This window comes from Coregonus lavaretus (assembly GCF_964263955.1).
Source record: "Coregonus lavaretus genome assembly, chromosome: 11".
In the NCBI taxonomy this organism is placed as follows: Eukaryota; Metazoa; Chordata; class Actinopteri; order Salmoniformes; family Salmonidae; genus Coregonus; species Coregonus lavaretus.
In genome coordinates this window covers 8,951,970-8,970,142 of record NC_139998.1, presented here as the reverse complement: position 1 = coordinate 8,970,142, position 18,173 = coordinate 8,951,970, and the positions used below count along the sequence as shown (strand labels likewise).

The following is an 18,173-nucleotide window of genomic DNA, read 5'->3' as shown; positions in this document are numbered from 1 at the left end:
TACTTGGTGGCAAAACCCTTGTTGGCAATCACAGAGGTCAGACGTTTCTTGTAGTTGGCCACCAGGTTTGCACACATCTCAGGAGGGATTTTGTTCCACTCCTCTTTGCAGATCTTCTCCAAGTCATTAAAGGTTTTGAGGCTGACGTTTGGCAGCTCGAACCTGCAGCTCCCTCCACAGATTTCTGTAGGATTAAGGTCTGGAGACTGGCTAGGCCACTCCAGGACCTTAATGTGCTTCTTCTCGAGCCACTTCTTTGTTGCCTTGGCCGTGTGTTTTGGGTCATTGTCATGCTGGAATAGCCATCCACGACCCATTTTCAATGCCCTGGCTGAGGGAAGGAGGTTCTCACCCAAGATTTTACAGTACATGGCCCCGTCCATCGTCCCTTTGATGCAGTGAAGTTGTCCTGTCCCCTTAGCAGAAAAACACCCCCAAAGTATAATGTTTCCACCTCCATGTTTGACGGTGGGGATGGCATTCGTCCTCCTCCAAACACGGCGAGTTGAGTTGATGCCAAAGATCTCGATTTTGGTCTCATCTGACCACAACACTTTCACCCAGTTCTCCTCTGAATCATTCAGATGTTCATTGGCAAACTTCAGACGGGTCTGTATATGTGCTTTCTTGAGTAGGGGGACCTTGCGGGCGCTGCAGGATTTCAGTCCTTCACGGCGTAGTGTGTTACCAATTGTTTTCTTGGTGACTATGGTCCCAGCTGCCTTGAGATCATTGACAAGATCCTCCCGTGTAGTTCTTGGCTGATTCCTCACCGTTCTCATGATCATTGCAACTCCACGAGGTAAGATCTTGCATGGAGCCCCAGGCCGAGGGAGATTGACAGTTATTTTGTGTTTCTTCCATTTGCGAATAATCGCACCAACTGTTGTCACCTGCTCCCCAAGCTGCTTGGCGATGGTCTTGTAGCCCATTCCAGCCTTGTGTAGGTCTACAATCTTTTCCCTGACATCCTTGGAGAGCTCTTTGGTCTTGGCCATGGTGGAGAGTTTGGAATCTGATTGATTGCTTCTGTGGACAGGTGTCTTTTATACAGGTAACAAACTGAGAATAGGAGCTCCTAATTACATTACATTTTAGTCATTTAGCAGACGCTCTTATCCAGAGCGACTTACAGTTAGTGCATACATTATTTTATATTTATCATACTGGCCCTCCGTGGGAATCGAACCCACAACCCTGGCGTTGCAAACGCCATGCTCTACCAACTGAGCTACATCCCTGCCGGCCATTCCCTCCCTTACCCTGGACGACGCTGGGCCAATTTTGCGCCGCCCCATGGGTCTCCCGGTCGCGGCCGGCTACGACAGAGCCTGGATTCGAACCAGGATCTCTAGTGGCACAGCTAGCCTTAGACCACTGCGCCACTTTGGAGTCCAATCTCAGCTCGTTACCTGTATAAAAGACACCTGAGAGCCAGAAATCTTTCTGATTGAGAGGGGGTAAAATACTTATTTCCCTGATTAAAATGCAAATCCATTTATAACATGTGTTTTTCTGGATTTTTTTGTTGTTATTCTGTCCCTCACTGTTCAAGTAAACCTACCATTACAATTATAGACTAATCATTTCTTTGTCAGTGGGCAAACGTACAAAATCAGCAGGGGATCAAATACTTTTTTCCCTCACTGTACTTAGAAAGAGGGGCGCTGTTTCGCTCGCTCGGATGCTTTAACTGAGATTGATATGTCTTGCTGTTGGCTCGTGTCTCGTCAAATAAATGACCAATATTTCAATATTTTATTTGGACGGGCAAGGAGGTACGGTAGGGCGGGCCAGGCCCCCAAGGCCCGCCCATAATGCCGGCCATGGCCTAAACTTAATGTTTTAACCCTATCCTAAACCTTAACCCTTATCTTAACCATTCGGAATGAGTGCCTAAACTTAACCCTTAACTTGGACATTTGAGAAATGGTTCAATATAGAGCAGCAGGGTGTCAAAAACACTGACGTTTGGAGCAGCTTCAAAATTGTACATTTGGAGAAACATGGAGAAACTTCTAATTCTGCAGCGAGACAGTGAGAGCTTGGTGTACAGTGCCTTCAGAAAGTATTTATACCCCTTGACTTATTCCACATATTGTTGTGTTACAGCCTGAATTAAAAATGGATTACATCTTTTTTTTAGATCTCACCCATCTACACAATACCCCATAATGACAATGAAAACATGTTTTTAGACATTTTTTCAAATTTATTGAGAATGAAATACAGATATCTAATTTACTTAAGTATTCATGTTAATACATGTTAGATTCACCTTTGGTGGTGATTACAGCTGTGAGACTTTCTGGGTAAGTCTCTAAGAGCTGTGCACACCTGGATTGTACAATATTTGCACATTATTATTTAAAAAATTCTTCAAGGTCTGTCAATTTGGTTATTGATCATTGCTAGGCAACCATTTTGAAGCCTTGCCATATATTTTCAAGCAGATTTAGGTAAAAATTGTAACACAGCTACACAGGAACATTCACTGTCTTCTTGGTAAGCAATTTGTGTAAATTTGGCCTGTGTTTTAGATTATTGTCCTTCTGAAAGGTGAATTAATCTCCCAGTGTCTGGTGAAAAGCAGACTGAACCAGGTTTTCCTCAAGGATTTTGCCTGTGCTTAGCTCCATTCCATTTCTTTGCCTTGTTGCAAACAGGATGCACGTTTTTGAATATTTGTATTCCGTACAGGCTTCCTTCTTTTCACTCTGTCAATTCGGTTAGTATTGTGGATTAATTACAATGTTGTTGATCCATCTTCAGTTTTCTCCTATCACATCCATTAAAGTCTGTAGCTGTTTTAGTCCGGATGCTGGAAATACGTATTTTCCGGATGTTGAAATCAGGCTCATTTTTGGTTCTGAATGAAAGTTAAAAAATAAGTAATTTATAGACGTCTATGTTTGGGCCAAATCAAGGCTGGTCCAGACCAGATAAAATCTGAACCAGACATAGACGTACATGATTGGTTCAGATTAGGTCCGGACCGGACCAAAAACTAATATCCGTGGATGTGGAAATCAAGGCCGGTCCAGACTGCACCAAAAAAAGATGTCCAAAAGGCGTCAGCCCGTGCTTACTGAGGTGTAGCCTACAGTGTTGCCTGAAATTGAATTTTATGAATGCCCAACTATGTGGTAAGCCTACCGTTTGTAAAACACCAAAAAAAGATATCTGAAAGACATCAGCTCGTGCTTACTGGGGTGTAGCCTACCAATGGTCCTCTGTAGCTCAGCTGGTAGAGCACGGCGCTTGTAACGCCAAGGTAGTGGGTTCGATCCCCGGGACCACCCATACACAAAAAATGTATGCACGCGTGACTGTAAGTCGCTTTGGATAAAAGCGTCTGCTAAATGGCATATTAATGTCGGCCCCCAATGGAATTTTATGAATGTCCCTCCATGTTGTAGGCCCACCGTTCGTAAAACAGGTCGTCGCATTGGCTTTATTAGTCCTGATTCCTGTGACTAATCAATTTGCCTATTTAAGCTCTGAATATCAGCTACCCAACTTTGTCATGAATTACCTGATGCCAGAGAAACTCATCATAACAGGCTATTACTTCTAAAATGCCCAAATGCCACTGGTTGAGAGAAATTGTCATTGTTTTTGGGCAGAAAAATGTGAGGTTTTATGTGTTGTTGGAGGTGCGTCTTGGTCAGTTTAGCTCAGAAAATGCCGCCCTCGTCAATCTGCTGCCATAGGCGGCTGCCTAATGAGCGGGCCGGCCGTGGGTGCCCTCATTTGCGAGGCATTGGAAAACATCCCTGGTCTTTGTGGTTAAATCTGTGTTTGAAATTCACTGCTCGACTGCGGGACCTTACATATAATTGTATGTGTGGGATACAGAGATGAGGTAGTCATTCAAAAATCATGTTAAATACTATTATTGCACACAGAGTGAGTCCTTGCAACTTATTATGTGACTTGTTATGGAAATTTCTACTCCTGCATTTATTTAAGCTTGCCATAACAAAGGGGTTGAATACTTATTGACTCAAGACATTTCAGCTTTTTATTTTCAAATAATTTGTAAAAATGTAGAAAAACATCATTCCACTTTGACATTATGGGGTATTGTGTGTAAGCCAGTGATGACAACATCTCAATTTTATTTAATTTTAAATTCAGGTTGTAACACAACAAAATGTGAGAAAAGTCAAGACGTGTGAATACTTTCTGAAGGCACTGTATGTGCTCAAGAGGCTTGGGGCTTCAGGGTCTTTCAGATGAAAAGAGCTTTGATTCTTTCTTAAGAAAGTTTTCATAAGAAGTGGCACAGGCCAGCTCAGATTTATCCACTTGTACACTGAAAAGAAAATTGCCACCCAGTGTTCTCACTATCGCCCTCTATCTTTGATAAACACAAATATTAAACTGTTTTCCAAAAGGTTGTTGTCCCGTCTCGAGACTTACCTTAAGTATATTTGTTAAAAAACGTTTATCCTAGGATAACCTCCATCGACTATTACGTATCTTAAATGCTTCATCAGAAACAACAGCTCTTTGGGCTGTTTTATCTCTTACTGCAGAAAAAGCTTTTGCTAGACTAGGATGGTCTGTCTTGGAACATATTGGAATTGGCTCTAATTTCATTAATATGATTAAAATACTATATGCCAATCCCTCAGCCATAGTTATAACAGGCAATATCTGCTCTGCTCCATTCAGAATAGGGTTTAATATTTTCCTGGTATTTTACAAATGTTCCATCCCGAGAATAAATCACTTTTCTCCCGGGTAACTGGGTATTTTCCACCAAAACCGTAAGTTTCATTCAAAAGTGTGTGTATATATATATATATATATATATATATATATATATATATACACAGTGGGGAGAATAGAGTATTTGATACACTGCCGATTTTGCAGGTTTTCCTACTTACAAAGCATGTGGAGGTCTGTAATTTCTATCATAGGTACACTTCAACTGTGAGAGACCGAATCCAGAAAATCACATTGTATAATTTTTAAGTAATTAATTTACATTTTATTGCATGACATAAGTATTTGATACATCAGAAAAGCAGAACTTAATATTTGGTACAGAAACCTTTGTTTGCAATTACAGAGATCATACGTTTCCTGTAGGTCTTGACCAGGTTTGCACACACTGCAGCAGGGATTTTGGCCCACTCCTCCATACAGACCTTCTCCAGATCCTTCAGGTTTCGGGGCTGTCGCTGGGCAATACGGACTTTCAGCTCCCTCCAAAGATGTTCTATTGGGTTCAGGTCTGGAGACTGGCTAGGCCACTCCAGGACCTTGAGATGCTTCTTACGGAGCCCCTCCTTAGTTGCCCTGGCTATGTGTTTCGGGTCATTGTCATGCTGGAAGACCCAGCCACGACCCATCTTCAATGCTCTTACTGAGGGAAGGAGGTTGTTGGCCAAGATCTCGCGATACATGGCCCCATCCATCCTCCCCTCAATATGGTGCAGTCGTCCTGTCCCCTTTGCAGAAAAGCATCCCCAAAGAATGATTTTTCCACCTCCATGCTTTACGGTTGGGATGGTGTTCTTGGGGTTGTACTCATCCTTCTTCTTCCTCCATACACGGCAAGTGGAGTTTAGACCAAAAAGCTCAATTTTTGTCTCATCAGACCACATGACCTTCTCCCATTCCTCTTCTGGATCATCCAGATGGTCATTGGCAAACTTCAGATGGGCCTGGACATGCGCTGGCTTGAGCAGGGGGACCTTGCGTGCGCTGCAGGATTTTAATCCATGATGGCGTAGTATGTTACTAATGGTTTTCTTTGAGACTGTGGTCCCAGCTCTCTTCAGGTCATTGATCAGGTCCTGCCGTGTAGTTCTGGGCTGATCCCTCACCTTCTAATTGCGCCAACAGTTGTTGCCTTCTCACCAAGCTGCTTGCCTATTGTCATGTAGCCCATCCCAGCCTTGTGCAGGTCTACAATTTTATCCCTGATGTCCTTACACAGCTCTCTGATCTTGGCTATTGTGGAGAGGTTGGAGTCTGTTTGATTGAGTGTGTGGACAGGTGTCTTTTATACAGGTAACGAGTTCAAACAGGTGCAGTTAATACAGGTAATGAGTGGAGAACAGGAGGGCTTCTTAAAGAAAAACGAACAGGTCTGTGAGAGCCGGAATTCTTACTGGTTGGTAGGTGATCAAATACTTATGTCATGCAATAAAATGCAATTTAATTACTTAAACATTTTGTTTTAGATTCCGTCTCTCACAGTTGAAGTGTACCTATGATAAAAATTACAGACCACTACATGCTTTGTAAGTAGGAAAACCTTCAAAATCGGCAGTGTATCAAATACTTGTTCTCCCCACTGTATATATAGAGTACCAGTCAAAAGTTTGGACACTTCATTCAAGGGTTTTTCTTTATTTTTACTATTTTCTACCTTATAGAAAAGTAGTGAAGACATCAAAACTATAAAATAACACATGGAATCATGTAGTAACCAAAAAAGTTTTAAAATCAAAACATATTTTTGTCTCCTTTGCCTTGACAGCTTTGCACACTCTTGGCATTCTCTTAACCAGCTTCACATGGAATGCTTTACAGTTTTGAAGGAGTTCCCACATATGCTGAGCACTTGTTGGCTGCTTTCCCTTCACTCTGCGGTCCGACTCATCCCAAACCATCTCAATTGGGTTGAGTTTGGGGGATTGTGGAGGCCAGGTCATCTGATTGCAGCACTCCATCACTCTCCTTCTTGGTAAAATTGCCCTTACACAGCCTGGAGGTGTGTTGGGTCATTGTCCTGTTGAAAAACAAATTATTGTCCCACTAAGCCCTAACCAGATGGGATGGCGTATCGCTGCAGAATGCTGTGGTAGCCATGCTGGTTAAGTGTGCCTTGAATTCTAAAGAAATCACAGACAGTGTCACCAGCAAAGCACCATCACACCTCCTCCACCTTGCTTCACGGTGGGAACCATACATTCAGAGATCATCCGTTCACCTACTCTGCGTCTCACAAAGACACGGCGGTTGGGACCAAAAATATCAAATTTGGACTAATCAGACCAAAGGACAGATTTCCACCAGTCTAATGTCCATTGCTCGTGTTTCTTGGCCCAAGCAAGTCTCTTCTTCTTATTGGTGTCCTTTAGTGGTTTCTTTGCAGCAATTCAACCATGATGGCCTGATTCACAGTCTCCTCTGAACAGTTGATGTTGAGATGTGTCTGTTTCTTGAACTCTGTGAAGCATTTATTTGGGCTGCAATCTGAGGTGCAGTTATTCTAATGAATTTATCCTCTGCAGCAGAGGTAATTCTGGGTCTTTCTTTCCTGTGACGGTCCTCATGAGAGCCAGTTTCATCATAGCGCTTGATGTTTTTTGCGACTGCACTTGAAGAAACTTTAAACGTTTTTGAAATGTACTGTATTGACTGACCTTCATGTCTTAAAGTAATGATGGACTGTCGTTTCTCTTTGCTTATTTGAGCTGTTCTTGCCATAATATGGACTTGGTCTTTTACCAAATAGGGCTATCTTCTGTATACCACCCCTACCTTGTCACAACACAACTGATTGTCTCAAACGCATTAAGAAGGAAATAAATTCCACAAATGAACTTTTAAGAAGGCACACCTGTTAATTGAAATCCATTCCAGGTGACTACCTCATAACGCTGGTTGAGTGAATGTCAAGAGTGTGCAAAGCTGTCATCAAGGCAAAGGGTGGCTACTTTGAAGAATCTCAAATATAAAATATATTTGGACTTGTTTAACACTTTTTTGGTTACTACATGATTCCATATGTGTTGTGTCATAGTTTTGATGTCTTCGCTATTGTTCTACAATGTAGAAAATAGTAAAAATAAAGAAAAACCCTTTAATGAGTAGGTGTGTCCTAACTTTTGACTGGTATAAACGCATCATGTAAAGTGTTGGTTTCATGAGCTGAAATAAAAGATCCCATAAATGTTCCATACACAGAAAAAACTTATTTTTCTCCAATTTTGTGCACAAATTTGCCAAGATAATTCATCCACCTGACAGGTGTGGCATATACAGAAGCTGAGTAAACAGCATTATCATTACACACGTGCACCTTGTGCTGGGGACAATAAAAGGCCAATCTAAAATATGTAGTTTTGTCACACAACACAATGCCACAGATGTCTAAAGTTTTGAGGGAGCGTGCAATTGTCATGCCTACTGCAGGAATGTCCACCAGAGCTGTTGCCAGAGAATTGAATGTTCATTTCTCAACCATAAGCCACCTCCTACGGCATTTTCAAGAATTTGGCAGTACGTCCACGTGTATGGCATTGTTTGGGCGAGTGCCCCATGGTGGTGGTGGGGTTATGGTATGGGCAAGCATAAGCTATGGACAATGAACACAATTGCATTTTATCGTTGGTAATTTAAATGCACAGAGATACCGTGACAAGATCCTGATGCCCATTGTCGTGCCATTCATCCGCCACGATCACCTCATGTTTCAGCATAACAATGCACTACCACATGTCACTAGGAACTGTACACAATTCCTGGAAGCTGAAAATGTCCCAGTTCTTCCATGGCCTGCACCAGACATGTCACCCATTGAGCATATTTGGGATGCTCTGGATCGACGTGTACGACAGCGGGTTCCTTTTCCCGCCAATATCCAGCCCATACCTTTTTTTAAGGTATCTGTGACTAACAGATACGCATCTGTATTCTCAATGATGTGGAATCCATAGATTAGGGCCTAATGAATGTATTTCAATTGACTGGTTTCCTTATGTGAACTGTAACTCAGTAAAATCTTTGAAATTGTTGCATGTGCGTTTACATTTTTGTACTATTTTGAGTGCAATTTGAATGGAATTGATGAGAGATGAAGACTGCTCACGCATGCTCTGGTTTAAAGCAAAGATATTTGAGTGATAGGCTGTTTCAAAACTCTGCAGCTGCAATAAATAAATAAAATCTTTACAATAAAAAATTAAGGTGACCCCTGAAAGCCAAATGGAGATGTGTAAATTAGATCCTTATGTTCGGTCCTTATGTTACTGTAGCATAGGCTTTTCTGCAGCAAATGTAGGCCTACATTGATGAGATGATAGGTCTACATGCATTGTGAACTGCACTCCATACTGACATGGGCTGTCTGTCCCCACAATGAGCATTGATGATTAATCATGCAGATAGCAGAGAGAAGGCCATAGAGAAGCCATATTTAGACATCACACATCATTTCAGTTTCATTTCACAACATGCATCAGTTTCTCGCAGTTATTTATCCCGGGAAAAGGGAGTCGTTTTGGGCGGTAAATCTCGGTAACCGGGTTCCCGCCATTCATTCCTAGTTCAGAATCACTAGAAGCAGCAGACAAGGCGATCTGAGTTCTACTTTGCTATTTTTGTTATCCATGGAACCCCTGGCCCAGGCAATTGGTCAATCGAAGGAAATAACACACATTTCCCTCATCTACTGATAATTTCATCTAATTTATATGTAGACAATATTTTACTATATCTTGACAATGTATCTCAACCGCTCCCAAACGCATTGAAGATCATAGATAAATTCAGCTTCATCTGAAGTTATAAAATGTATCTAATCAAATCAGCATTACTGCCTCTCAAGACCCTGATGGAGGACTCCATCTCTACACATGGAATCGCAATTGTAGATACAGTATATTTCCTTCCTTAGATAAAACTATTGCCAGAAACTTTAACAGAACGCTCAAATCAATTCAATCCAACCTCAGTAGATGCACTAACTACCCAGTTGATTTAACCGGCAGAATATCTATTTTCAAAATAAATATATTGCCACGGCTGAATTTCTGTAGTTTAACGCTTCCTATGTCTCCCACTTCTGGCTATTGGGATAAAATCCAAACTTACAAAGAGGAAAAGACATAGGACTATCTGTACCAATCTTCAAATTGTATATATATTTTTGTTTATTTTCCTTTAACCCTCCTCCATCCCCAGTGGAAATAAAAAATGAATAGATTGGTCACGAAGAGAAAAAAAAACTAAGATAAATAATATTGTATTTTATGCTTAATTAATTTGAAGATATTGAATTTGGACATCAGTGTCCCTTCAAAAATGAGGTGCATGTGGCACTCTGTAAGATATTTTTATTTTGAACGTTTCCATTAGAGAAGCCTAGATAGAGAAGCTGTCATCTGCCTGGTCTGATCTGCGGGAGGGAGATGTATTATGTGAGACCTTTGGGCAGACATGATGTCACGATCGTCGACAGATGAAGCGGACCAAGGCGCAGCGTGATAAGCGTACATTCTTTATTAGTACACGCGAACCAAAACAATAAACCAAACGATACGTGAAGTCCTAGGTTATACACAAAACCATACGGAACAAGATCCCACAATAAACTTGTGAAAACAGGCTGCCTAAGTATGGTCCCCAATCAGAGACAACGAGCTACAGCTGCCTCTGATTGGGAACCACCCTGGCCAACATAGATCTAAATGATCTAGAACGAAAACATAGAAAATGTAACAGAAATTCCACACCCTGGCTCAACATTTAAGAGTCCCCCGAGCCAGGGCGTGACACATGAGGCAGAAAGGTTATGAAAGGCTGTGATGTGGCTGTATTGTGATGGGACACCAACCTGGAGGCAGTTTGAATAGAGTCACTGTCTCCTATCAATATATGCAAACTGTGAATTACCGTAATTTTCGGACTATAAGCCGCGCCTTTTTCCCAATTTTTCGACCCTGCGGCTTATATAACGGTGCGGCTAATCTATGGATTTTTACAGCTAACGGCCACTAGAAGACCTCCTAAATCTATGGATTTTACAGGTTACAGTCCACCAACTTTAACTCTATGGGCTCTATGACCGGTCCGCGCCCCCCACCTTTAAGCGGCGGGCTCCAGCAGGAAAAGCTGGAGGCCAGAAAAGAGTGAGACAGGTAGCGCGCAAAAGTAAAAGTGGAACCGAGAGTGGTACGCGAGACAGAACGAGAGACAGAACGAGAGCAAGACAGACAGACATTACGAGAGTGAGACAGTTTGAAGTTTGAAAGTTGAAAAGTTTGTGTGTCTGAAACGCTATGTGATACAGTACAGTTTACACAGCACAGTATATGTTCTGTAGCTACTATTGCACTAAATGGTAACACTTGAATACGTTATGCAAATATGCAACTTGTTTGTTGAAATGTTAATAAATGGGAGCTTCCTCAAGCAGCCATCTCTTTCCCGACAATCCCCTCTGTGCACGAACCCTTACATATGGTAATTAAACATTAAAACACCTGCGGCTTATAGTCCAGTGCGGCTTATAGTGCGGAAAATACGGTAAACTCTGTACAGAATTAGGCTACAGATTAGAAACAGCACTGTTCCACAGTGGTTATTTTGATCGTTGGTTCAGGTTTAGATCCAGAAAGGAAACAATCTGTTTTTGTAGTTTTTCACTGGCTCAGCAAAAATCAAGTTGCTTCAGGGTAGACTGCCAGCAAGAGTCTTGAGAATAGGCCTACTAAGGTTTTAATTGCTGAAAGTGGTGTGGTTCACCCTCTACCTGTGAGCGATTTGGAATTATATATTTACTCTTGGGGGTGCTGGATGTCTCTTGGGGGTGCCCAACATCAATATATTTGACAATTGTGAGAGCTCACATTGATATTTCAATTATTATGGAAGGGATTTGTCATCGGGGTGCCCAGCACCCCTAGTCCTGTTGTAATTACAAACCTGCCTGTGAGCTAGTAGAGCTGTAACAAACCATTAACAACACTGCAGGACATAATATAGTGGCCACAGGAGGTTAAATGGTACAAGACCCAGAGCATAGAGGCTCCAGTGGCCTAAATGGTACAAGACCCAGAGCATAGAGGCTCCAGTGGCCTAAATGGTACAAGACCCAGAGCATAGAGGCTCCAGTGGCCTAAATGGTACAAGACCCAGAGCATAGAGGCTTCAGTGGCCTAAATGGTACAAGACCCAGAGCATAGAGGCTCCAGTGGCCTAAATGGTACAAGACCCAGAGCATAGAGGCTCCAGTGGCCTAAATGGTACAAGACCCAGAGCATAGAGGCTCCAGTGGCCTAAATGGTACAAGACCTGGACAGACGCAGAGAAAGACTGTGCAGCCTTCAGGTCAGGTGGCCCAGGCCGAGCCCCACAGGGTGGGTTAAAGTGGTTTCCAGGGTATCGCCTTCAGGTGTTCCAGGCCAAGCTCCACAGGTTGGTTTCCAGGGTAACAGTGAAGTGGCAGGACTGTAAGGTTGTTTGAGTGGAAAGAGCCCCAGCCCCAGGGGGGTCATGCTGAGTGACTACGTTAATGAGCTTTTCAGAAGAGCCATTTGGTCTCATTAAGGCCACGCCAGCTCCTCCGTGACTTTAACTAGTTACTTGATAGAGAGGACGGCGGGCACCTCCATCACTTTCACATATTGTTCGCCGGTTATTTCTCTCTCTGTTTCTGTCTGTCTTTCTCGACTCGCTCCCCCATTACAAAATTGTTTCCAGAAAACTCCCTTGAGCAGTGTCCTATAATTCTTGTTTGTCGGGATTCTTATGAGAATCATTCAGAAGTTAGTTAGAATGTGGAACACGTTTTTTTAAATTAGTTATTAATAGCTTTCATTTTCATTTTCAAAAACACTGTTGGTGAAACTTCAGCGATGTCTGTCTGTCTTCTCCACATTTCTCTCTTTCAAAGGTCCATTGATTTACACTGCATCTATTTTAGACCCACACCATTGACCTCATTGATCACAACCGAATGCTGCCTTCCCCAGAGACTTGGTCTAGAGTTGTCAGACAGTGTTTATTTCACTAATAACACTGACTCTTTCTAAACTAGAGACTGCCATTCTACTTTATATTTATATTATCAGCATGTTTATTATAATACTTATCAGCATGTCTTATTTTGCTATTATCCCCAATTTTACGAGTGCCTTTCACTCGTGTACTGTGCTATTTACAACGATTGCCTTCACTTAACGCCTTACATTATCACGCGTGAAATTGAATGAAAATGCATTAACTATTTGTTTGCTTTGCATGGTGTGCTGTGATTCTACAGATTGGCATGGACTATTGACTATAAAACCGCTTTTGCCAATCCCTATCACCTCCTCCCTCCCTGAGCAAATTACCAAACACGCCCCCGAACCAGACATGAAAGGAAATGGAGAATTACATTCAACGCGCCGTTTGACCGGGAACCTCTTGGCGGACGGACGTCTGACTTCTTGCTGCTGTGCTAGTTTTGCCCTGTACACATATTGCTAGTGTTACTTATAGTCCTAACTCCTAGCCTCCCTATACGTTTCTAACTGGGGGCTTAGTGGTTTTAAAGCGAACCATTCAAACAAATTATTTTTACGCTATTGTCACCTTTTTGTAAACTTTGAATTTAATAAAGAACCTTTGACTGTGCTTTGGCCTGTCTCTGTAGTTGTTTGCCGTGGGTTCTTAGAACTCTGCTTTTTACATTTACATTGTCTTTACAGTACAGTATGGGTGTGTAAGAAGAATCCTCCCCTCTGGCAATTGTCAATATAGCATAGGCCTAACGCCATTACATGTGTCTTTGCAGGATGAATAATAGACAGTTCTGTCTGATGTTACTCATTCATTTATACTTCTATAATGGAGAGACATTGAATGGAGATGAGGAGAGAGATTTGAGAAAGATTTTAAAGAATGAAAGATTAGTGGGAATTGTGCAGTTTTGTCAATGCAGCAGTTTGGCAATGTTGAATGAAAGTTCTTATTCATTGTTCAGTGATTCTCATTAATGTTAATGTGCTGTGTGTCCTTCACCTGCGTAGGCAGCAGAAGCAGCTTCTCTGAGTCTGTGGATTTTCCCCTCTGCCTCTGTCTGATTCTCTAAAGGTCTAATGATCAGACATTGGCGTTTCATCAATAGCCTTGGCTGGTGACAGGTCGTGGTATCATAATCCTTTTGAATAATGAGTAGGCTTCTTTGGGAGACCGATTGATATCCCCAACAACCTTGGCCCCTCTGTCAAAGAGAGCTCTCATACTGTACTCCTCTTGGGCTTGCTTGCCCTTTTTTTCCCCTCTCAACCTCCAAAGTCAAGAATATTTAATGTACCCCTTTTTGGATACTGTATGTTCCTGCAAGTCTCATCTCCAGTGCCATCTCAAGTGGAAGTTGGTCCCCCTCAACTCACACAGTTAGAACAGAAGTCAGACTTGGGAATTACTTGGGAATAGAACAAGGGAGAGACCTTGTGATGTTAGGTGACTACTAGTACTGCATGATGTAAGTGGTGGGATTTCAAATGTAATTCTGATGTTGTGCTGGGACAGTGCTCGTAAATGTTTGATGAACTGTGAGGAGGCACTCTGTTCGGCCCACCTGAAATTCCTGGACTGCCTGTGGTGGGAAGAAGGTATTTTTAAAAGATTTCCCCTGAATGACCAGTCAGTGAGAGAGAGGCAGCTGGAGGCGAGTTAAACACACACACATGCATGCACATACACACACACACACACACACACACTTCTCTCTCGTTCTATCTCACACACACACACGTTCCTCCCGCTCCTTGCACCATACCCCTTTCCACCCATGGGCTCTGGGGAGAGAACACCTTTGGGTATTTTTCAATCGAAGCATAACAAGTTTGGTATTTGATATCACGGTTACCCACACACGATCTCCCAGATCCAGAGCTGTCTCCACTCTCCAGTCGTTACAAGCATTGATGTAAACAGCCAAATTCTATCGCTTATCACTTATTTATGGTTTCAGCCAACTAAGGGGCTAATTATGCTCTGAAAGAGGCCAGCCAGCCAGGCATAGTGTGATACCATCTGGGTCATGCTGAGATCAGCACAACATGGGTGACTGATCTAGATACATCACTAACGATCAATCGCCTAAAGACACTCCCTGCACTCCACTCGACTGACTTGTCACACAATGAACACCGTGCTGTGTACCCCTAGCTAGCATGATAGTGAGAACCAAACTCTCTCACTCTCTCTCTGCGTGTCTAGTGGTCTGTAGATGCCTGCCTGATGTGATGGATAACCATTCTGCCTCTTCAATAAGTCAGTGTTTCACAGCTCGGAGCTTCAACAAAACAGAGCACGAAAGGTTGCTGCGGTTTAATATAGGATATGCCAGGAATTCAAGCTGCGAGCGGCTTTGGGTTGTCTTTGTTGAACCTGGACTCACCACCCGGTGCAAACCAGTGTGGCATGTAGTGCAGTTAGAAACCAAACCGAGTAACAGACCGATCCTGCTGCTGCTGCTGATGTATCACCAATACAGACACGGACACTGTATCCACTCACTAACTGTAAGTCGCTCTGGATAAGAGCGTCTGCTAAATGACTACAATGTACAATGTACTGCTAACGAGGCATGCTGGGACTCCCCTCCCACTGACTCTGATGTTATGTGCCGGGGCGGTTCGTCTCGTAGTTCCTCTCTGAGTCTCTCATGCATAGTGTTGTGATGGTGTGCATATTTAATCCCGTGCCCCTGCTTTTGAACGCTGGGGTACCTCACTGGCTCGGAGAACCTGGAAGGAAATGGGACTTGTCTCTTCAGTGCATTATGCCTATTCCTACAGGAGGACAAGACAGTGGTATCATGTACATTTGATGACTTCTTGAGTCTTCACTTGACAAAATGATTTTTGATTATTTTTCCCTGTGAAAAATGAATGGAGAAATGTCTATAGGCTGTTCTGGATGCTTTATTTTTCAGTCCGCTATAAAAAATAAAAAAAGTAGTTAGGGTACATAATAATGACTACATAACTACCTAATAACATATTTAACAACGAATAATTGCTTGTTTCTTTGCATTCTTGTTTTACAGAAATCTCCTGGACAGAGACACATTCTCTAAATCAGACCCAAGTAAGATGGTGTCCTACACACAGACACACACACATTTACACACACACACATTTGCACACACAAACACACTCTCTCTCTCGCTCGCTCTTGCTCTCTGGCTCTCTCTCTCTCTTGTGCTTCCCCCTTGTGAATCAGTAGGCATTTGCAGAGGTCAGAGGTTGTGTTCATCGCTGTAATCTCAGCTCTACTTGACTGAGCAGAAACAGATTGTCATCATGTACACCAGCCATAGGTTGCAGGATTCCCTTATTCCCTGCTGATCACATCAAGATTTCTGAAACATCATGGCATTTTGGTAATGTTTCTTGATTTTTGCAACCCTAACAGCCATATCCTTCATAGAGATAAGGATCCGTCTGTGTAGTGTCTACAGACTAGTACATCCTTAAATTGAGAATATTTGGGCCACTGTAGGAGATGTGGTCAGACTCAGCACTAGCAGGGAGGGAGGCCATCTGATCCCAGGGGCCTCCTGGCTGGTTTCTGTAGTATGTTTATCCAAGGAGGCACTTGTGCTGTCTCTGCAGTGCTGACGGTACTGGCCCCAGTCACACAGCATTAGACCTCCTCAGCACTGCAGGCCAGGGGGCCCAAGACACACGCACGCACACACACACACACACACACACACACACACACACATACATACACACACACACACACACACACACGCATGCACGCACACACACACGCACACACACACACACACACACACACACATACATACACACACACACACACACACACACGCGCATGCACGCACACACACACGCACGCGCACACACACACACACTGGCTACAGGGAGCCTCACACACATACACTACATTACGGTAGGCTAGCCTATAAGACTTGACAACACGACACTGTTGACAACACAACTTGTGTGTGTTTTTGTGTGTGTGTGTGTTCACGTGACGGTACATGTTCCAACCTAATGCATGGAGATCATATGCAGTCCCAGCTTTCGTTAGCAGCTGATAGGCTTTCTGTGCAGTCAGACAGCTGAGCTCCACCTCACACAACAGCATAAAATCACATTACATTACACCACGTATACAACAGCTAGCTCTCGCAACAGACATCAGCCAGCTTCAACACTGTTGGCCTAACCCATGGAAACATGCGAGCCCTGGCCACTGAGGTGGGCCAAGAGCCATGACCTCTGCTATAGCAAGCATGTGATGCTACTACATTATCTCCAGAGCTCTGTTCACTAGCATACATACAGAGCTAGTGAGGGAAGGTAGAAAGATAGAAATATACTGAACAAAAATATAAATGCAACATGCAACAATTTCATCGATTTTACTGCGTTGCAGTTCATATAAGGACATCAGTCAATTGAAATAAATAAATTAGGCCATAATCTATTGATTTCACGACTGGGCAGGGGATCCAGGCCCACCCACTGGGGAGTTAGGCCCAGCCAATCAGAATGAGTTTTTCCCCACAAAAGAGCTTTATTACAGAGAGAAATACTCCTCAGTTCATCAGCTGTCCGGGTGGCTGGTCTCAGACAATCCTGCAGGTGAAGAAGCCAAATGTGGCGGTCCTGGGCTGGCCTGGTTACACGTGGTCTGCGGTTGTGAGGCCGGTTGGACCTACTGCCAAATTCTCTAAAACGACGTTGGATGCGGCTTATGGTAGAGAAATGAACATTACATTCTCTGGCAACAGCTCTGGTGGACATTCCTGCAGTCAGCATGCCAAGGTGCACCTGTGTAATGATCATGCTGTTTAATCAGCTTCTTGATATGCCACACCTGTCAGGTGAATGGATTATCTTGGCAAAGGAGAAATGCTCACTAACAGGGATGTAAACAAATTTGTGCGCGAAATAAGCTTTTTGTGTGTGTGGAACATTTCTGGGATCTTTTTATTTCAGCTCATGAAACATGGGACCAACAGTTTACATGTTGCGTTTATATTTTTGTTCAGTATAGACTCACTCTTCTTAATTATATGGACAGGCTATTGAAGCCTTTTCAGAGGTGGAATAGGGGCTCTGACCCCTCTGATTCTGATTTAATTGTATTTGATACAAATGTTACACTGCTCCCAGTGGAAGGAATTGGCACAGTTTGTGTGCATGTGTGTTTTGATTTTAAACAAGATATGTTCTATTTATTTTGGTCCATATATTTGGGTGGAGTTCTCAACCGTATGATAGGTCCAACAGTCAATTTCATCGCTCCACTGAAGGTGCAGTCAGTGACAGTAACAAAAAAAAAGAAGGCTGTTAAGAGTGGATTCCCCTTTCCTGGTGACCCAAATGGGTGCACACTAACACAACTAATTCTAATCAAAAGCTTGATTATAAGTGTGTTACTTTGTT

At 42.9% G+C, this 18,173-nt stretch overlaps 1 protein-coding gene across 4 annotated transcripts in view; it reads left to right on the top strand.

The window, feature by feature from the left end:
* The window catches only part of LOC311137455 (copine-8-like), a gene marked incomplete at both ends in the record, with an annotated part of 78,692 nt that overhangs the window by 8,247 nt on the left and 52,272 nt on the right, over positions 1–18,173 (top strand). For all 4 annotated transcript variants that reach the window (XM_084171968.1, XM_084171971.1, XM_084171970.1 and 1 more), the window contains one exon: positions 15,797–15,837. In XM_084171968.1, coding sequence (XP_084028094.1) covers positions 15,797–15,837 — 41 coding nt within the window. The remainder of the gene's footprint in view (positions 1–15,796; positions 15,838–18,173) is intronic.